Source organism: Lissotriton vulgaris, chromosome 8 (genome assembly GCF_964263255.1).
Source record: "Lissotriton vulgaris chromosome 8, aLisVul1.2, whole genome shotgun sequence".
Taxonomy (NCBI): Eukaryota; Metazoa; Chordata; class Amphibia; order Caudata; family Salamandridae; genus Lissotriton; species Lissotriton vulgaris.
In genome coordinates, this window is record NC_141696.1 from 156,582,682 (window position 1) to 156,605,615 (window position 22,934).

Genomic DNA, 22,934 nt, shown 5'->3' on the forward strand with positions numbered 1-22,934 from the left:
TGCCATAAATGTGGTAATAGTATTGTCTGTTATTTACAGTGCTTAGAATCGGCAGAACTGTAGCAGAAAGCGTTCAATAAAAACATTTTATTACTCTGTGATGCAGGAACAAACATGAACTCTCATTTGGCCTGGCTGTTCCTTTATCTTATGGAAATTTGGAGCGCCTAAAGGTGATTGGATTTTCAGGGAGTGCTACACAAGAAAACACACCTGACGTGGCCACTTTATAATCGCAGCCTGGGAGGTGAGTGCAATGGAATGAAGGGGATTCCTTCAGCTGCACACCTGGGGCAGCGCACTGGGAAACAAAGGGGGGGGAGCTGCATCTCCAAGCAGTGAATGGGCGCCTTTCTTTGGCGGCGGGGGAGCTTGCAAAAGCACCCCTCGCTCCCCGCAGCCCTCCTCGCCTTTGAGCGGGCATCTCCTCGGAGCCTCGGCCGGGCCCTGTGGCTGCCGGAGCCTCGGCCAGGCAGGAGCTCTCCCTGGTGAACCGGGGTTAACGCTGCTCAAGCAGGAGTAGTGTTCGCCCTGGATCTTGAAAGCGCATGCGTGCAATCACACGCATGCGCACTAAACGGGAGCTTAAAAATACATGCAGCCAAGACATGGGGTTTCCACGCATGCGCGTAATTATGCGCATGCGTGGAAAGACGGGGGGTGTAAAGACAGATGGGGTGGGTCTATTGATAGTACACCGGGCGCCCTAAGCGTTGGGTGCTGGTGCGCTAACGGCGGGCGGCCGCAGCATCGCCTGCTGCTGAGGGCCCCTCTGCTCTGTTGGCGCGTCCCGTGTTCCCCCGAGCCCTGCTGTCAAGTGCTGTGTCACTCGGGATGCGAGGCTCGTGCACAGGATGCTGAGCTCCGCGGTGCTCCCTGGCGGAGCTGGCGGCAGAGAGGAACTGTCAGGAACCTCCTCCGCCCCGGTCGGGGTTCTCCCCAGCTCTTCGGCGCGATCCCTGCACGTAGAGTTGCCCTCCCAGCAGGTAACGGAAAGGTTGAATTGCATAGGAGCCATGCCTGCACTTTTGTTATTCTGACTGTCACTGTTTGGAAGTCCGGCTTTATGTTGGGAAAGGGTCCCTGTGTGTTTCAGTCATATGTGCTATCGATAACGCCCTTTAGTAAAGTTCAAACTTTTTAGGTCACCCCCAGGAAAGCGGAGCCACCGTTATAAGCTAGAGATCAGTCAGGTTTAGATGGGTTTACCACGAAGTAGGCGGTGTTTACCCGTTTTTGACGTGCGTATTAACATAATCGCATAGTTAGGTTAATCACTTTATCTTTAGTTGTCATTTTTGGGACATTATGGCTAGGCGAGTGTGCTGATAATAAGTCACTTCATTGGGTACAGTATAACACTTCTGCAGTCCCAGACTTTCCTTTTACAACTTGTTTTCAGCTGTTTTAGACCATATGGTACACAATAAGCCAGTTTTGTTACATTGAAATCCATAACTGTCAAAGGATTGTTTTGTCAACAAGTAGTTCAGGGGTGTTGTCATAGATTGCCCAATAAGTTGCACGCCAGGCGTGATAGATGGTTTGTTCATCTTTAACCCGTGAATCTTTGTTTAGAATGGGGTACGTCCATTTGTGGTGAAGTAATTGCCCCTTGGTCAGATATAATCACGTTTTAGGTAGTGTGGTTGTCACCTTTACAATGGGGAGAGTATGAGGTGTGTGGTCATTTAGCTAGGTCATGCCTGTTCTGGGAAGAAATCTCCTCCCCCCGTCGTATGTGCAATTGAAAGAAATCTTTTACTTCGTTAACTTTGTGGCTAGGCTCAGGTTATGTTATGAGGTTTTTATATAGCACACGTTTTGGCTCTCATCTCTTCCTGCTGCCGACTAAGGTTTTTTTGTTGATGACTACTAAGATGGCATATTGGGTGATGTATTATGTTGCATTAAGCCATCCAGGAGTTCTCTGACAAAAGAAGCTGTAGACCTTGTCTTGTTTCATGTCATAGAATCCGTAGGTAACTGATGCACTCTGATATATCATTATGGGTAGGTGTAGTCAGGTACAGAATTGGTGTTATGGAAAACAAGCACAGGGATTTTACACACCAGTGCATCTGATGAAGCAGATATCAAGTGTGTGGTAAATTTGTTTGGCGTTCTCAGCCCAGACTCTGAAAAAGCTTTACGCTTTGTCTACGCTAAGCTATCTAGCACCTGTTTGCAGGTAAGCTGGGTGTGTTTGCTAAACAAGCAGCGCAGTGTTATGCAGGATTTTCTGCAAACAAACAACATTGAGCAAGCAGAGTGGGAGCGATTCTATTATATGGTCCCAACTCCGGTTTCAGAAAGACACAATCACATTTTTTCCCAGCTCAGAAAATAATTTGTTTATGTAGTGTTTACTATCATACTTTTGCCATTTGTAAGTGTTGTGAATAACATGTTTAACTGTTGCCTATTTAGTAACCCCAGATAGAAGGTAAACCGAGTCTGTCTTCTTTGGATTCAAATTTATGACCTTCAGATTGCTACATTTGTCTGTGTCGAATGTTCAACGCATTCAGTCATCCTGCTAGATAATAGAATATTACAGACTAGCATAATAGTCATAAGCGGAGCTAGCTACCAGTGAAGAACCAATTGGGGCATTCTTGTTGCTGTAGGCATCCAGACTCACCAGATCAAAAGTGCTTGGTCAATAGAGATGTTATTTTTTTATTTTATTTTTCCCCTTAAGGCACATGCAATAAATTGACATTCCAGATCATTATGGAATTTTTAACACTATGTAGCCTGTGGCAGACGTCAAAATGACAGAGTGGTAGCGCAATGTGTCTATTTAGAATTATTTAAATCTTCAACTTTTAAGCAGAGCTTAAGGATACAAGCAGGCATAGAGCGAATGACCATTTTCATGGAATCTCTTACTGGCAATGTAGGCTTGACTGTAAGGACATGGTGACGGACATTATGAAGCTTCCCAACAGCACCTGGCCGATTTACCAAATGATCTCCTTTCTCAGTCTGAGGGAGTTTACTTGGTCATTTGTCAAGATGACATATTGGTTGTCTTCCAGGGTCGAGACAAATGAGTTTATTTTCTACAGAGCGTAAGATAAATTGCATGTTTTGAAAGGTTAATGAAACTGCTATGTTAGCTGTTTATAAAGGATACAAAGATCAATAAAGGATACACATTTGCTTTGTTGAACTAATGTTATGTCAAAATTATGAGTATGCACTTGAAACAAAAATGTATATATTTTAGAACTCATAAAATAGTGTTTGGAAAAAAATGGCTGCATTTTGAAAATATATATAAAGCTGATAGTTTAGTGACAAATCATGTGGCACTAACATTATTATCATGGTGCAAGGGGAATTACAGCTATGGCTGTTATGTATTACCCTAGTAGAGGAATTTCAAACCGAAAAAGCATTTGCATTACCTAACAAAGTGAGGTGACCAATGCTGGTAATCTTGCTCATGGTGGTCACTAATGTAATATTATTGGATGTGGTTAAAATTAAAGTACTAATAATGTTATTAGCTTTGGTTGATTTTCATTAAACATAATAAGCTCTTATTACAGAAAAAGTTGGAGACCCCTGCTCTGTAGATTAGCAGCAGATCCACACCCTCAGGGTCGATCAAAACTTTCGAGTGTGGACATGTTAGTTTCTATCTTGTTTCACTGTTATTAAGGCACCTTTAGCTATTGATTGAGTGTTTATAAATCGCATTGCTATCCAAAGGTCCTCATAACGCGATGTAGAAAGTCGAGTGCTATGGGAGTACAAATGGTCGAATGTGGAACGATTCAACACAAATATTCAGCTCATGAAATTGTGCCCACTGGGTAGTGTGAGGCTAGGAAGTTATCATATCATGTATGAAGGATAAACATTGTTGAATATAATTAACATTCTTTCGTGTTCAGGTGCACTAGACATCAATGAGAATGCATATCCCAATTTGCATCCACATTTTAGTTTCAGTAACCTGGTTCGTAGTAGTAGTATTGGTTGGAGGCGGGTGTCACCTATCCAGGTTGACCCATATTAAAGCACCTCTCACATATGCCTAGTAAACTGTTACTTGTAACAGAGGCAGCCACTTCCTTCAGATTTTTGTTACATTCATCTTTTCTCATATCAGTCTCCTGTGAAACCGCAAGATGGGCACATCTGCACTTTAGAAACACCTGCAGTTTGTTGTTTATCTGTTCTAGCTATTTCCCTCACATTCAGAGGCACGTATGTAGGCTACAATCTGGATGCCATACTGTAGAAGTCGTGTTACCTGTAGAAGCCAACAGTAAAAACTCCCCCTGAACATGCAACAAGGCACCCTGGCACACTACTGTACTCCGCCCCTGAAGTAGGAAAATTTTAGGTCCGCAAAAGGCTTCAGTTTTTCAGCATAATATCATGCTTCTGCAGCATCTGTTTAAAACAAAAATACAATTGTTTACCTCATGTTTCACTGTGAATTGGAATATTTATCGAATTTGTAACCCTCTGAGCAGTTTTTTTAATGCAGTTATTACCATCTTTGCTGTTGTAGTGCCAAAGTATAATCTTGCAATATCAGAACCTGCACATTGTCAACCAGAAATGGTCTGTTTTGCTTGACTCCTTGTAGTATGATGTCTTAGTCATAACAGTTAAGCATCTTTGCCATTATACGTCTTGGTGATGATGGTGGGGACACTAGGGCCCTTTCTTTTAGATTCTCATATTGCTTATTGAGTTCTGTGACCTTAGGTTAAATGATCAACAGTTTCCTCTCTGCCTCATTCACTTGGTCTGCCATATCCCTCTGTTCTGTATGCAGTAATCCCACAAGCAGGGGTGCGTCTTAGCGCCTACCCTTTTTAATTTATTTACTGCCGATCTGCCACCTGCCCTAGAAGCCTGCAATGCGCACGCACCCCGACTGGGGGGTAAACCCCTGCCCAGCGTATCCTACGCAGATGATGTGGTCCTGGTTAGTCATACCAAAGTAGGACTGCAGAATCTCATTAGCACGCTGCATGGATACGCCGAAGAGAACTTACTTGAAGTAAATATTGACAAAACCAAAGTACTGTCAATAACTGGGAATAAAAAGCAGCACACTTGGGTCCTTGGAACACAGGTAGTTACAAACTGCTCTGAATATAAATACCATGGAATCTTAGTTGATAAAGGAGGTCGCTATTCAAACCATCTTGAGGCCACAAAGAGAAAAGGTATGCTGATCGCGACAACACTTAAACATCTAAAAACTAAGCTGACTGGCCCTCCTCTTCTACCATTGCTTCGCGTTGCCCAAGTAAAAATACAGTCCTCTATTACGGCAGCAAGGAATTAAGAGGCACAGACGCGAAACTGCTGAACACAATCGTTTCAAAAGCATACAGACTTCTCTTAAATTTGCCATCTTATACCTCACAAGCCCAGATCCGGCTAGAATTTGGACTATCGAGCCAAATGCTTGCAAGGAGAGGATCATATATTAAGTGCTGGCACAAAATAAAGAACTCACCAGAGAATACACTCCATCAGCTTTGGCAAGATCTGTGCAGCTGCTCCAAAATGCCGGTGACAAAATACTTGGAAGAGTCCCTGATTGTTACAGGACTGAAAGAACTATGGGAAATCCCATTACCGCATGCGCAATTCAAACGTGTAGCAAATAAGAGTATAAAGAGACTCTCGCTCGTAGAGGACAAAGCTACCTTTTCCCATAGGTGTCACGCTTGGATGACTCTGTGTACATATAAATCACCCGGGTTACAACCGTATTTTGGACTGGGGAACTGCAGGAAAACAAAGAAGCATTTTTAAAACATAGGCTAGGAATCCTACCAGCTATACCACGTTTACAACCATGGTTGAGAAGCAACTGTGGGACAAAATGTAGGTTATGTGGTGCAGGGAATGAAGATATTCTATATTTGCTATGTACCTGCTTGAGTAAACAACACAGAGGTAAAGCGATGGACCCTTCCTAATGTCAGCACCTGACTACCTTTCTCCCCAAAATATTAAATGGCCCTTAAATTACTAAAGGGAGTTGTGTGCACACTGGCTGGCACCCATCGTAACTGTGCCTATTCCCTAGGGAATCCAAATACAAGTAAAACAACCGCAAAGGTGCACCACAAAAAAACAAGAAATAAGTGCAAATGATATTAGCACAAGAAAGAGTATTTTTCAAAGAGATGTTGGTAATCTTCTAATAATCTTTATTTTCAATTTTCAGTGCAACGTACAGCCGACGCGTTTCGTCCCAAGCTGGGACTTCTTCAGGGCTTATGTAAACGTAATTCAACACTTTCGGAGCGAATGTACAGAAAAATAGTCCGGAGAGCGCCTTCCCAGACTCAGTATCCCAATGTGCAAGCTGGTGTATATATTTTCTTCCAGTTTGGAACAGTCAGGGTTGAACTGTAAGCTTTATTAATGAGGACAAGGATATGCAGGATTCCTAAATATTAGAAGGGGTTGGTATCACAACCTTAAAACGTGTATAACTTATTTCATGTTCTGTAATATTTTACGGAATTCCAAAGGACAAGAGGTCCTGTATGTCCCTGGGAAGAGGATGTGGGCACTGTATTCCAGTAGGCCGTTGGTATAACAACAGCCGGCGCCCATCCACAAAGCCTCCGTCCCGCCGAAACACCTGCAAAATCGCTGTGTACCTGCTTGAGGTTGAAAGAGGAAAGAGCAGCTCTGCTAAACATGTGTTTTAATGAACACAGAATACGCACACGCAGACAAGCAGTTTTTGCATGTTTCGATCCAGGATTTCCGTCACTTTACGGGAAGTTGGTGAAATTCCTGAAACTAGTGGAGCTGAAATTAAAAAGTCAAGATATCAGCCCAGACAAGATATAACCAACTATGGTCACTTCCCAAACCCCATTGTTTTTACTAATATAACTATTAATAATCATGATCTCTCTTTTTAAGACTTTTTATTGATGACATGCACTCAAATGTATTTTTGTAATGGTTTTAATTAATCAGAAACAATAAATTTTTACTTACTTACTCCTCTCTGCCTCATTCACTTGGTCTGCCATATCCCACTGTTCTCTATGCAGCAATCCCACATCGAATACCACAAAATCTGTTTTTGACTTTAAAGGTTATTGGGTGCCCTGTATGGCCAGAAGAGTGTGTCCTTCAGGTCATAAAGAAACAGGCCATGCCTGTGGCTTTACTCATAAGTATGCCTCTGTTTTTTGTCTGCTTAGTGGGCTTTGGTTAGTTAACAGTTTGATTTGGCCAATTCCATCTTTGTCCCTCAAAATTGTATTGAGCGAATATGGCTAGACCCTTCAGATTCGTTTTGGCACTACAGGTAGCCCAACACAGGTTGGGCCTACTACAATGTAGCAGGATGGCAACTGCCACACCTACTCACACAGGTGCTTGTTCTTCCTCCGGTGCAGCATTTACTCTGGCATATTACGTTCAGTAGTGCACATTAAACAGCAGCTCTCACTTACGCTCCATAAAGTCCACATTGCAGTGTCATCAGATCAGTCGGGCTGAGGCCACCGGGACCTGAATGTGTTCTATTGTGTAGTGACGTAAGAGAACATCCTAATGCAGCATATTTTCACTTGCACTTGGGTCCAAGTCCACAGTGGTCATGATCCAGCATCTATTCTTAGAAACTTCCAAGTTCCCCAGATAACTGTACTAGACTCACCTGTGCAAATGGATTATTCTCTTCTGAATTGATCCATTTCAAGACCCATAGGGACACCCCCTCTCTTCCATCAGCAGAGATCATGAGGCTAGTAGAAAATAGTTTCACTCAATTCACACATCCCATGTTGTCGGAATTCAGCAGGAGGTCACCTCCATGTGTTGTATGACCACGTTCCAGAGGGTGTAGACATTTATATCATGCATCTGCAGCGTTTGTTTCAGGCTGCTTGTGACCACATCATTCATCCGAGGTTACTCCTCTTGCCCCCCCTTACTTGTGTCTTCTCTACTGCAAATCCACTGCCACAGTGCTTGATGGAGAAGCAGGCTTGGGAAAGGGCAGTAGACTGGGGCCTCACATTAAAATCTTTCCTTCCTGTACTTTGCCACCTGGTCCACCATCTGTGCCCCGCCTGTTGAGTCTGTCGTCATCCTGGCACACCTCTACAGGATTGTCTCTACCTCATCCGCTATGTGTCAGGAACTTGAAATCCATGGCACTGTACACATCCCATCCCATCGCAAGCAAGTTGCACTGAAGAAAGAACACGTTTTAATCATGGTGGTTGTGGATATCGGAAACTTGGCACACTAGTGTTAAGTACTTTGGTGGTTTGCAGGGAGCAGTGGCTAGTTACTTCCTGGTCAGACAGAGTAGTAGTTCTGGAACAAGAAGAGTAGATACAGGGTAAAAGACCTCACCTTCAAGTCTTAATTCCTGGCATCAGTGGATTGGGCGTTCTTTGCACTTTGATCAGTTCTCATTAGTTCTGGGCCCAAGCTTCTTTGTTTTATTCCCCTTGGGGTGTTGTCCATGTTTAGGTTTCTGTGCCTTCTACCTGTTCTTCAAATCTACAAAATCCTGGTTAGTGTATTATTGCAGCTATTGGATTTTCTTCTCCTTCGATGTGGCAGCCTAACAGTAGGACTTTAGTTTGGAGTCTCCAAATACCATATTCTTTCACCTTGTTTGGTTCTCTGGCTGAATCTGCATAGCTCGGGGAGCAGTTACAGTGGCATAACATTTAACAGGTAGGTGTGTGCATGCATGAACCCTTTATGAGAGGGAAACCTTGTCCTCGATCCATGAAAGATACTTGACCGTTTTCCATACAAGTTTTTGAGTGTAGTATTATTGATAGGTGTGTCCCAGAGCCTTGTTATCCCCATGTTGATCAGACTGTTTTTAAGATTGGGTATATTTCTCTGAGAGAAACAGAGCACGAGTGACTGAGCAAAAGGGTTCTAGATCTGTTACCATGATTCCTGGGGATCAGGATTGGCATGTTCAGAAGTTGTCAGAACGATTTGTCACCCGTCTAGGGTTAAGAGGGGGGGTGGGGAGGGGGGACTTATGGTGGCACTGTGAGCTAGCTGGCCTATAGACAACATATCCTGTAGGGGCGAATGGAATCAGTCTGGCACCAAACCAAACGTTATTCTGTCCACCAACGTGCAGTTCCTACTGTAGCATGGAAACTACACAACACTTAGGGAGCAGCCATGGGTGGGGAGTGAAACTTGTAGGGCACCTCCAGAAGAAATCATGAACGATCCCTTGATTTTATCTGCTTTTCTAGCCCAATGCAATTTGCATTTACTTTCCCAGCGCTAGGTCTTCCTTATGGACTAGGCTACCATTAGCTTTACATTATTGTATTTGTGTAAATATTAATTAGCCAGGCTAATCTCTTAATTAAGAATAGTAGCCACAGGCTACACGAGTATGCTCTTTTTTTGCTTGATTTTAAGGTCATGTTTGGTCTTTCTTTTACAAAATAAGATGCTGGTCTTCTCACTCATACAAGTTGGAATCATCAATTTGCATTGGAACTGGCGTGGACAGGCAAAGCATCAGCTTCAGTGTTTTATCAGGGATTACAGGAAGAATTGAAGGCTGCAATTGCGTTACTAGTCAGTTGACTCACAACTTCTAAAGCCCTGATAGATCTCGCTCTCAACAATACACAGATGAAGTGAGGAGATGGAAAAATCGAAGAAAAGTGTGTGGTACGATGCCTAGCTTCAGTTCTGCTGCTTCTTTTCCTATTGATGAATATATGCAGAGTAGTAATTTGGGAAGATAATTCTTAAGTCACAGCACATGCCCGGAAAGACAAGCAGGGACTCCATTTCAGTGCCTGAATTTTACCTAATCCAAAGAGCGACAGAAATTGATTTTGATTCGAGTCATAATGCAGTTCCTGAACTTGGGTGTGGGTGATACACTTCCAAAATGTTCATATATCATAATTTCCCAATGAGAATATCAACTGCTTCATATCAGGAGAACAAAGCTCACAGTCCTTCAGCCAGTCTCCGATCATATTCTTCGGACTCTCCTTGATACTGGTATTCTTGTAAGCGTCAGGCTAGTCACTTCATCGTGGGGACACCAACCACCTGTGTCTAGTGTAATTTTATGTTACAGAATAGCACCCTTGAGCTTTATTACAGTACAGTAACACCATCATACACCTCTTCTACATCAATGTTCTTCTTTCTTTTTTCATGTTCTATGTTAATGATATCTCTTTGAAAAAGGCATGAGCATGCAGTTATGGGGACCTTTGTGTCAACAGGACTGCCTTTTGGGCCTGAAACTCTTAAGTGTCAGAACACTTCTACATGCTTTGATTTGGCAATGCTCCCAATACCTTAAGATCAGTCTCAGTTCTCTCCATGGCCGAAATTGTTCCTCAAAACAGTGATTGGGAAGCTGTCCGTGATCACAGCGGGCATAATAGCATCTGGAGATTCAAGGGCTCTGAACTTTGCATGTCATTGGACCTTCAGGCTGGTCAGAGCTTTAGTTTCAAGTCTTTCGTTGTGTCCTGGGAAACATTGGTCTGCAAAATGGTTGCTCCTCTTCTTCTCTGCTCAATGTTACGACCCCCAGTAAGTTCACCCTTTCTTCTTGGTGAATAATGTCTGCCTGGGACGGGAGTAGCATAGGCAATGTAGAAAAAAAATAGACCAGCGAGGCCATCCTTACTACCATCTCCTTCCAGTAAAGCTTGACTTCTGAGTTAAAAACTAAGATTATGATACCATAAGTCACATTCCAGTGTTTTCATAGCCCCCACTACCGACTCCTCATTACACCGTCAACAAGAGCAATCTCATTGGCTATGAAGGCATGTCGTCCATTGTGAAGGAGGGGAATACACCCAGTATCTTGAGGACTTTTTGCCATGAGTAATGGCTCTTTTGCATTTATATTTTTTGCAACCATTTTCAATTTGTATCTTTTTTGCCTGATAGACCAGATAACTTGACTATGCCCTTTAAAAATCAATATGGATTTTACTCCACTAGTCTGTGCTTCAAGATGCTATATTTCAAATCACCCATCGTGATTCTGAGCACACCACCCTCACCAGGTACTCTGAGCCTAAATGCACCACCTTTTCCCTCATCCATTGCTGCAGGCCCTGCCAGAAAATCACTCTCTTCTTCAAAGCATTTGCTGCTTCTCCAGCCTAAAATAAGCTTAATGTGCTAGTTTGCCTCCTTGGGGTGCAAATGGAAAGATCGACTAGGCAGTATTAAGGCTTGTAGCAGTGCTTGCAGATTGTGGAAGGGAAGGAAACCGTGGAAGCAAACGCTAAAGAGTAAACAATGAGAGGAAGGAAGTACTGGTAGCTGTAGCTTAATTTTACATGGACTACGATTGTTTGTTTTCCACTGTTTCTGAGTAAGTTTTGAATGTTTATTTGGTCTTAGTCGAGCACAACTTTTTCACCACAGTAATCTTTAGATTACTCCCCCCCCCCCCCCCCCCATATATTTGCTTGTGACATCAATCATTGTGATGCATGGTCATGCCCTGCATCCAATTGAAATTGATTGATTTTGGCAGGCTAAGTGATGTAAACTTCAAGTAACCATCTGTTTTCCTAATTGGCCGAATCTGCGTGTTGAGAATAGCTTTGGGACGGAAGCCCTCTGCATAGCCCTGTGAAGTGTGATCCACTGCACTGTCTTTTCTATTTCGGGCTGCTTGGTTTTTCGTTTTTGCTCCAGAGAGTTGACCCATTATACGAGCTTATTGTGAACCTTCCTATAAAAAAGAACTGACACATCAGAACTGTACTTTTGAGTTCATCAAGGCACCCAATGTGTGCCGACTTTTAAGAGACCAACTACTGGCGGTACCTTTTACTGGCCACATTTAGGGGAGATGCTATGGCGTGAGCTGATGTGTGTCATACAGTAGATGGTTAGAGGCAGTATTAAGATTGTGCACTTTGCTTGTGATTCATGGTGTCGTGCTTGTGAGCACATGGTAAACTGTTCGATTTTAAGTTACTGTGACCATTACATTAAGTGGGCAGTGCTTTTGGTCTGTGAAAGGGAACCACAGCTGTTGTTTATAGAACCACATTAGGCATTGGCCTCTATGTTGAGCACGAGCACTCTATTATTCCTTGCAGTCCTATCTCATGCCATGAAGGAATCCTTTTTAGGTCCCGCCTGCAGCAGCACATGTGCTGCATGTGCACTTGCTTGCAAGAGATATTGTAAACAAGGAGCAAGCAGCCCACCTTTCACATTTGTTGGCTTCATTGTCATTCTTATTTGCTGCCCTCTAATTAGCCAGCGAGTGTTGGCTTAACGTCCTCTTCTTTCCGCAGGAGCATGGACCAAGTACAGTTTGCTTAAGCTTGATTGTTGTCCTGCTGATCATGCTGTGATTGACGTTCTACTTACATTTTTCTTCTTCCCTCTTGTCCTTGTTGAACAATACAGGCTCTTTCTTTGTGTTAATTCTAGCCCTGTTAAAGTCTATGGTTCACACCACATAATGACGAAACACGTGTTTGCTAGGACTCTCTTGAAGCGCTGTAAAGAAATAAAGAACACTTGTGGCAACGTTTATTATGAACTGTATATAATTACTGTGTACACCCTAAACATTTTTTTTGCTTAGGATATATCCCTCCTTATGTTATGTAGAATGTTGGTTTGCTTTAATATACACTTGTGGTGCTCCAGAGGATTGAACAGAAGATGACTGAGTTTCTTACCCCACCCCAAAAGTAGCTGATTGGCCAAAAAACGGAATATATTAAAAGGCATGGGTCCTTTAAGACTCTTTCTTGTCTGGCGTTGCCCAGCGGGTAATGTGGCAGAAGAGTCAGGAGCCATCTTACGTCAGCAGGGCGCATTCCTTGCCCCAGGTGCCTCTTGTGTACCCAAGTGAGTAAAGCAGCAGGTATGTATGTGGCAGCTGCTGTAATATTTACTAGGGCATTGAGGCAAACCTTCAAATATTTCATCGTGAAACCACACTGATTGGAGCTGAATAACAAGCATTGGCAAAGAAAAAATAGGGTTCAGCAATAGCCGAGCTATGAGCTTTTGCCTTTGTTAATACAAATGTTTTTTTAGCCGTATGTTGACACCTTTAGTCTTTGCCATTTCTTTTTTGTATTTGTGCCAGAGCTGTCAGGGAAGACCTGTATTTATACTTTCCCATTTGTTAGGCTAAAGCTGACAATGTAACTTTAGAGCAGGACCAGTTTACTTCCGTCGTACTTGAATTCCTTCGTTTGGTTTAAATGTGTTTAATACAAATTTAAAAGTTAGCTTGTCAGCCCTGATTATACCAAACAGTCCCTCAGGCGAAACAAAACTTGCAGACAAAGAACGGTAGGACATAGCCCATCAAACACAGAAGTTAAGTAAAGCAAAGAAACCGAGAAAAAGCCAATAAGAATGAAAAGAATGACAGTGCAAGGCAATATTGGAGTATTCCAGCAGGAACCACCCATTCCAAGTTATAACGCCATCAACAACAAGGACTGCATTTGCCCACAGTACCTCCAGCCACACGTGCTGCTGCTCAATGGAACTCTTTTGTAAAGGTTGTATATATTCACTTTTACTTTGCTTCTTGCTATATTTGGGTGTTAAAATAGGACTAATGAAATGCAACCAATCCCCTGACAGTGTAAACATGATAAAATAATTATGTAATCTTGTCACAAATATGCAGCATTATGCCGCATCATTTACTTTGTGTCGCATAATTCCAGTGGCCCTGAACAAAAGTCACGACCATGAGCTACTTGCATGTACACTAGTAGGAAAAAATAATAATTACTGTTCTAGGAAAGTGTTCACAAATTAATGATGCTACAGCGGGTAACACAAGACATAACGCTTTCATTCAAAATAGAATTTGTTACCAAAGCAGACATTTTACATACACATATCACGGCAAAGTGTACAAATGGACACACAACACTACATAGATTTCACAGACATAAACAGTGGCAGGCCCTGCATTATCTGACACACCACTAAAAGCTGTGCATAATCATACAGGTGTCATGGGGCGCCATGCAGAGATACATACCACAGCAGACCATGCATAATATGATAGGCACCAAGGAGAAACCCACACACAAAGGCATCCTGTGTACAACTATAGAATTATCACAGAAGACCATTCACAACGTGCCACTTAGCATAGCAGGCCTCGCATCATAATCCGATGATACATCGTGCACACCCAAAAATCAAGTGTGAAAAGTTGTGGAAACTTTAAAGGGGTTCAATAATTCACAGGGCAGGCTGCGTACAATCCGACATATGAGAAGACATACAAAGAAACACTTATCCCAGTAAGGCACACATAGCGTGTTAGAAACATAACAGCAGACCCTGCACATTCTGCCAGTGCCACACAATGCCACTTAAAACCAAGGACATGGCTGCAGTGAAGAGGGAGCATGCTGCAGCACAGGTCTGCAATTTAATGCAGTTTGGCAGAGTGTGAGGTTTAGCAGTGTAATAACAAGACTATGGGCGAGCAGAAGCACATGATGTAGACACACCAGGTCTCTGTTCGAGACCACGCAAGCGCACTGCCTTAGAGCAGAGACTTAAAAAAGGAAACTGTATTACAATCATTCAATGTGGCCAAGTGAAAATGCTGGTTGAGCCTCCTGAGTCCACTGTTGACATCAAAGTTAACGTGCATCGTATTAGTCCAATAAGATTTTTGGGGGGGCGCTTTGTTGCCACCAGATGTGGCACATTACAAATACTCATGCTGTTTATCTCAAAAGTATCCCATACAGGTATCTTGATTGTGAGTCTCATAAAATAAAATCAATGCTGCAAGAATATATTACCCTCCCACTCGTACATATTTTGTAATGCCCCAAGCCACCCTGCTGCATCAGTGCAGTGCGAGTAAAGAAGCCGTTCCGAAACAATGCCCCTCAATTACCACTGCGCATGTTCAGCAATAGCATGGGCAGTTGCTTGGGTAGGGCTAAAAACCAGAAGAGGCATGACCTATACATGCCCATGGCGAACAGGAAGTCTACGAAATGGAGTGACGATTGTTACAGCCAATGACAAGACTGTGGGCGAGCGTAAGCCCACGATGTAGATACATCATGTCTTGGTTCGAGACAACGCAAGCGCACTGCCTTAGAGCATAGACTTAAAAAAGGAAACTGTATTCCAATCATTCAATGTGGCCAAGTGAAAATGCTGGTTGAGCCTCCTGAGTCCACTGTTGACATCAAAGTTAACGTGCATCGTATTAGTCCAATAAGATTTTGTTTTGGGTGCTTTGTTGCCACCAGCTGTTGCCTCATAACGCTGCACATTACAAATACTCATGCTGTTTACCCCAAAAGTATCCCATACAGGTATCTTGATTGTGAGATATATTACCCCCCACTCGTACGTATTTTGTAATGCCCCAAGCCACCCTGCTACATCAGTGCAGTGCGAGTAAAGAAGCAGTCCCGAAACCATGCCCCTCAATGACCACTGCGTATGTTCAACAGTAGTAGGGGCAGTTGCTCGGGTAGGGCTAAAAACCAGAAGAGTATGAAACAAAAATGGGTTTGGCTCTTATCAGTAAGGCAGAGTCTTTTAACAAAAAACAACCAACACTGCCAATACTGATGCTTAACTCCCACGGAATTTCATTGGCGTACAAGCTGACCAGTCACTATGCACCTTTACTATTCAATAATATTTATTATCAAAACCATAATTTAGATCACTTATTTCTTTTATGCATTCCACTTTTTTTTATACATATATGCCATCTACAAGACACACCACAGCAAAATATTTAAAAAAAAACCAATTCCTACACATATGACAATGACCAGCCCGACCTTTGGCTTCACACACCATTTACATTCATTCCAGATCAATCATACCACATTCCTCATCCATACTAACTTCCGTCACACACACTCTTAATTCACCTCCTTGGTGTTCTAAAACATCTGTTTTCCTCCACTTTAAAGGACCAAGGATACATAACCAAACAAGGGAACATTTGTAAGTTTTTCTAGTTGTGCATCAAGCATAATCCCAATATAATTTGTTCAATACAAAAAACTGTTTCCGAATACACAACTAAACTCCCAATTTTACAAAATACTGTTTGATACAAAAACAGGTCTACGCGTTTCGAACCCACTGATTCCTGGGGTTCGCTTCAGGACCAAAGACGCTTATGACACTGATCACCAAATGATCTTCTGAATCTTAGGAACGAGGTTTGAATTAGAATTCGTCCAGTATTGTGGTGTAGATGCAAAAGTTGTGCTTTTCTCAACGTTCCAACCAACAGGGAGCCCACGTCTCTAAATGAATTGTAGATAAAACAAGTTGAACTGATCGCCCGCTCGGCGTGAATTCCGTTTAGTCTGAACGTTTCTTTTAACTTGCAATGTTTGAAAGATACGCGTTGAGCCCGCTCTGCATGAATTCACTTTAGCTCTCAATGCTTGGAATGCGCGCGTTGCAGGGAACCCGCTCAGCCTGTGTTCAGTTTTAGACTGCGTAATGATTCTGCACTAATTTCGCCATTTCTTTGTGTTCTCTCGGGTTCTGCCGGTTTTTATGTTGAACCCGAGAGAAATGGCGAAATCCGAGCAGTGTTGTTGCACCAAGGATATTGTGCTGCATAACTAAATACTTATAAGGTCCCAAAAGCGAGACCAATTGGCTATGCCAATGCTTGTTAACCTTGGGGGACAAGTTGGGAAGAGCCCCTAGGGATTCCGGCCAGTGTTGTGGGCGCCAGAGTTAAGAGTGGCTGGTCCACGACCCTGTGCAGATAACAAGGAAAAAAATTATTTGTTGGTCATCTGCATAAGAAAATAGACCAACCATAACTTTCCACTACATCTGCCAATGGGCGGACATAAATATTGAACAACCTTGGTCTTAAAGCTGAGCCCTGGAGAACTCAAAAAGTTAAAGCCCGGAAATCTGACCTGGCATTGGCCGAGAAAACCTGAAACATTTGATCCTTCAAGAATGATGTTATCCAGGCTAGAGCTGTACCTTCAAGACCAGGTGTCACCAGTCTTTCGACCAAGATGGAATGAGACACAGTATCAAAGACACTCTAAGTAAGATCTAATAGAATAAGCGCAGCTGTTTCGCCCTCACCCAGGAGTCGTTTTAGATGTTCTGTTACTCCTAGCAGAGCAGATTCAGTACTATGCCCCGTCCATGAAAATATTCTTCAGCAAGATGGCCGCAATGCATCTGGTCGACACTGTTGTTCAGTTGGGTACAACAAATTGGGTAACACAAAGGTGTATACTTCACCAAATTACAAAAGGTGTATAAATTCAGCAAATTACAAAAGTTTCCCTTTTTTGGGTCTATATTCATTCTCTTGTGTAGATAAGCAATTTGCTTGCAGACTGCTGCCATACAGCACTCATTCTGAATAAAGACTAAACACTAAACTGAGAAATCGGGTATAATTGCCAAACAAATGTGTTTCATGGCTGCGAGGTAACAAAAAGTAACCGGTACTTCCCTTTTGTGGAGTGTAGCATGAGACTAGTCATGCTATGCAAATTTTCTGTAATTAATTTCTAGGGATCCATGTATTCCCTTGGCAAAATAGCTGTTATTGTAATGCCTGGCTTTTCTTTTATAAATTCCAGTTGGAAAGCCATGTCACGGTTTAACTTTACTGTTAAATGAACAGTTTTCCTTCAGTACGTGTACACCAATGCGAATTACAAGGTTGAAAAATAAGAGTTTGGTATTTTATTAGATCAAATTATATTAATCAGTTTTTCCTTTCAACATCTGTGATCATTGACTATAGAATTTTTACTTTCTTCAGAGGTTAGTAATTGTCCACAAAATCTATATACGTGTACTTTGTGTTTTAATCTCAATAGGAAAAATGAGGATGTGAATGCTCTCACAAATGTTATTTGTTCTATTTTCCTTTACATTAAAACCTTTTAAACTTGTTGGGATGAAAAAGTGCCCTGCATAGTTATTAGTGTGCACCGCTGTCCTGAGTGCCCCAGCTGTATGGATATCTGGATCCCTGGCACTGATTGTTGTTCATAGCGAACACAAATCATGCATGCACGCCATGACCTAGGACTGTTTCATAGTAATGTGGTCTTTTTAAACTGGGAGGGTTGCACCAAATGCTACCTTAGTAGTAGTTACAAGGAGTTACGTGGCACGAGAGCAGTGATGGCACCATGGAAACAATGATATGGAATTGTGCACCCAATCATTAAGGAGTCCACAATCCTGTACATTTTGAAAAAACAGCCAACGCGTTTCGTTCAAAAGATTTTGCTGTAAACAATACCCAAAAAACATACATAAATGCAAGTCAAAATTATATATTCAAAAATCACATGAATAATCAATTTATACAGCAGTTAAAAGGCAGCCCTATGGTTAGAACTGTCACAGGCCTACACCATTATAACCAATGGAAAACGCATGACCGCATGTGTGTAGGAAAACCCACCAAAAAAGGGGGACCTACCCAACAACTCCTCATGCGCCATAGACAAATTCCATAGCCAGAGTGTGAACTCTGGGGGTAAAAAAACACTATAGTGATTCAACCCCAAATATGAAAGAGAGGAATACGTAATTGATAGGTATACTTTCCACAGTAGTTCCACAAAGCGATACATGTTAATACTGCATGATGGGCTACTATATTGGTAACCTACCTCAAAATTATGTAATGCTTTCTTCAGCCAGTAATTCATTTCTTATAATTCAGTTTCCATATTCATCATGGTCAAAGAAAGCAGTCATTGAACAGTTACGTTAATCACATGGTGCAGTTCCATATTTATCATGATCAGAGAGAGCAGTCATCGGACCGTCACGAAAATGTCATGGTTCAATTGCCACATGCATTTTGGTACAGCACGATGGTTTCATGGGGGTAATAGCACCCCTTATTGACATCTAAGAAGATTAAATTCGGATGCAAGTATATGAGATACATAAAGAGCTACTAATCATTCTCCGACTTAATTATATAGCAAAGTCAATAAAATCTTAAAGATGTGCAACACGTGCAAATGCCGTGGTGGTACCATACCTTTTTTGTGTTTAGTAAGAATGTGTCGTTAAGGTCTGCTGCTATGTCCTTCAATCATCTTTGACCTTCACTGTGATTTTGTGAAGCATGTGAAATATAAAGTGAGATGGTGGTCTGAAAAGGTTGGCACTGTAGAAGCAGGGAATCACGATAGAGGGGAAGGCTTAGACCTTTGTGAGGCATATCTCAGTGGGGGCTGACAGCCGTGTGTGATCTCTGCATGCTCCCTTGACCTGTCTTATAGATCAATCAAATCTGGAGCTACTCCTCCTGTTGCAGACTGTCTCTATGACAATTACAGGACAGGGAAAAGGGTACTTCAGAGAAGTCGACACCGACAATAGGAATATCAAATGATCAGAACGTGAATCCCGCAAGTTGTTCAATAGCGCTGTTTAACAGGAGAGATCACCAAGATTTCTAGCTGTTGGAACCAAGACTAGGGACGAAACGCTACTAGCCTCCCTGCTGGGTGAGGGGCCACTACCCAGGAAGTGAAGAACACTTGCGTTAAGCCTAGAGCACCAACCTTCTGCCTGTCATGTGAGGAAGAGCAGAGTGTCTTGAGTGAGCAAAGTGTGAGATACCGGTTGAGATTGTAGCAAGAGTGTGGGCTGCATGTCCGTTCTTGCGAATTCGGCGATGCCGTATGCCAGGAAGTGACCACCATGAAGCTAGGGCTGTTGCACTTCTGCAAGGAAAGTCAGTGCCCCCGCGTGGTAGAAGAGGGTCACCATGGAACTAGGACTGTGGCCCGAGCGCAAGGGAAGTAGGTGGTCCCAGTGTTCCTGGAGGGGGCCTCCATGAAGGCAGAGCAGTCACTCTGGATCGTCATACCAAGTCTGCTATGATGAACATTTACAAACTACTGCGGACAGGACATCTGACACCTTTGCAGGCCATCTGAAGGCGGAGGCTCGACAAGCTATCAGGAAAAGACCGCAAAAGGTCGTGGACCCTCAGCATTAGGAGCCTCCAGCCCATGTAGATGCACCCAGTCCTCCTGCACTTGCCGGCTGTCATTGGGTGTGATAAGAATGTTAAAGGCCGTCAGGCCTCCCAGGGACTTTGACAAATGTAGCAGGTTGTGCTGCTCCATTTGACCCCAAACGTAGACTTTTTGGTGTAGGGACTAACATGGCCCACATCTAAAAGTCACCTTTGTTTATTAAATGGGGAAAAAATCAGCCCCACTAGGAGAGATAGGTCATCTGGCTTATCGCGTAGAATGACTTTAGTTCCCTAACCTTAAGAGAGTATGGATATTTAGTGCAGTGTTTTTTATACTTTCTCTACTTATATTTAGATAATTTTTTTATAAACACAAGTATTTGACTCACCTGTTCAAGTCAATCAAGGCCAATCAAGACCTGGTCTGCGTGCCTAGAATCCGGAAAGTGCGTTGGGGTGGAAAATCATTTTCTAATCAGGCTTCCAAACTCTGGAACTCATTGCCTGTCGAACTTCGCTCACAAGCCTCCAAACTGAGATTCAGAAAATCCCTGAAAACATGGCTGTTCTCCCTGCCCTGATCTGTCTCACATCACCTTCTATTCTACAGCGCCAAGACGCCGCGGCATTCGAGCGCTTAATAAAAACTTCAGTCAGTCAGTCAAGTAATCTGTTAACATTAAACAAATTATATTCTACACAAGTTTAATATTGAACTGTTCAGATTTGTTAAGACTATACCTAGAAGGAATTTTTCCATCCGACGTCTTCCATTTGCCGTACCTGTCATGTCTGTTTCATATCGATGTGTGCTTAGAAATGCAGAGCAGTGTGATCAATGTATTAAAATATGTGGACCCCGGCAACGTTAGGCCTCTATGGGTTTGATCATCATTGTCCTGGACCACTCCGGGAACATTCACTGCTGCCATGAGTGGAAAAATGTGCATACTGTGCTAAACCCCTGCACTCATGACTCTTCCCCTCTTTATTAGGTTTTGCCTGGCGAAAAGATGCGCTCTGCGCATCTTTTTCGCGCAGGCGAAAACCTCTTGAGATGTATACGGGAGACAGGAACGGCCTCCGTCTTTCATTGGCTAGCTCCATAAATGGAGGCTAGCCATTGGAAGACGGGCCTGTCCGTCAATGCCGGACCAGATTCGGTGGCGTTCCCGAGAATTTTTGGCTTTTGGCTACGTCACGCGACGTCAGCCAAAAGCCGGGAACGCCCCCGAATCTGTTCCGGCATTGCCGGCACCCGCTTTCCTGCTCCGGCCGTCTTCTGCGTCTCTCCTCCCCCTTTCCCGCCCCCTCCCGCTTGTTAGCAGTTCTGAACAGAACGTATTTCCCTCCGTGTCAAGGCCTCATCCTAGTTTGATCTATACTCTGGATAGCCGCTGGCATTACTGTTGTGAGAACTGTCAAAAACCTCTCAATCCAGGCCACGCTAACCTTGTTGACGAAACCTCTTCTAAGGTTGTCCAGAAAGGCTGTGACACACTCGGTATCCCTGGGTGCGGTGCGTGTGGTGTGTTTGCAGGTGGTTGGGCGTTCTACATCACTAGTTGTGGACGTTTTACTGGATCCATGTTGGAACTGGGACTAATGTTTGAAAAGTCAGTCTGGTCGGATTAGGGACCTTCAGAAGAGAAACGTTGGTGTTTGTTCTCGAGGCCGCATGGACCCTCCGGGTTTTAGACTCCGACTGACTTCCAGCTCACCTGTGGGTAAGAGAAGACCCCATGCCTGGAACGGCGTGCCTCCTCTCTAAAATCCGTTTTATCATTTTAACTCTCTTCATTGATTCTTGCGACATTTTTTTTGTCTACTCTCCGTTCTCGCAGGATTCGAGGTTCAGCGGGGGATGACAGAAGGCCTCCCTGGTGCTGGCTCCTCTGATGTGGCCCCCTGTTTGAGCGCGTAACATCACAGGGTTCAAAGTGGAGAACACATTTTATACCCCGGTCACCAGCAGGCGTGGGTGTGTGGCAGATGGACGGTGACGAGAGGGGCTGGGAGGGTGACTGGTGGTGTGCGGGCCTGTACCCCAGGGAAGTGCGGATCGTGGGACTACCTACTGGGGGGGAGCCCTCAAGGTTCACACAGAACTCCGGATTGCGACGATCAACCCGCTAAGCTATGTTGGTCAGACTGAAACCTACGACGTGCAGGTCACACACATAGATATCTCTGCAGCTGACGCGTCAACCGACTGAACTATGCCCCCGGCTAGACACTGGCCCTGGGCTGCTCCCGGAGTGGGATCCCTCATTCCTAGGGGGCATTCCTTGCCACCGAGGGCCCTCCCTTCCTTCCCCCTGGTCAGCTGGCGAGCGTGATCAAAGCTCTTTCGCTCCTCCCCCAACTAGCCCCCAACCCCCAGGAGGAGGGGGCACAGCTGTCGCCTGCAAGGCCTGGCAGAGGCTGAGCCTGGACACAGCTCCATGGGGGCGGCAGGGACACAGCGGCTCCGCCTGGACCTCTCCTGGGCCGCTCCAGGCCCCTCAGGGCCCGCTCGTGCCCCCCGGCCGAGGAGCGAGGTGTGGGCCTACCTAATGACCCTGGCGGACCGGGCCTGCAGAGGAAGAAGGCGGAGGAGGAGGCCAAGCACGGAGTGAGTCTCCGACACCGGGGGCCGCGGAGTGAGTGTATGGGATGGCATCTGTGGAGGTGATGAGAGGCCGCGTTTGGGGGCTGGGAGGGGGAAGTTTGAAAGGATGGGGGCAGCGGAAAGGGGTTGAGTGCTGAACGGTACAGGGGTGAGTGAGTGTGCTGAAGAGCAGGCAGGGAGTGAATGTCCAAGTTTAGTGGCTAAAGTGGGGATTTGGGAAAATGTATAGGGTGAAGGATTATGGTAATTCGGGGATGGGCAAGAGAATTGCTGCGAGCCGGGAGTAATAGGCTGGGTGCTGCAGGCGGA

General features: G+C 44.0%; 1 protein-coding gene across 1 annotated transcript in view; it reads left to right on the forward strand.

The window, feature by feature from the left end:
• The first annotated feature begins 647 nt into the window (after positions 1-647).
• Positions 648-22,934, forward strand: part of UVRAG (UV radiation resistance associated) — a 356,076-nt gene continuing 333,789 nt past the window's right edge. The window contains exon 1 of the mRNA XM_086933865.1: positions 648-986. Within this exon, the coding sequence (XP_086789991.1) occupies positions 855-986 (132 nt within the window). The 5' untranslated portion in view covers positions 648-854. The remainder of the gene's footprint in view (positions 987-22,934) is intronic.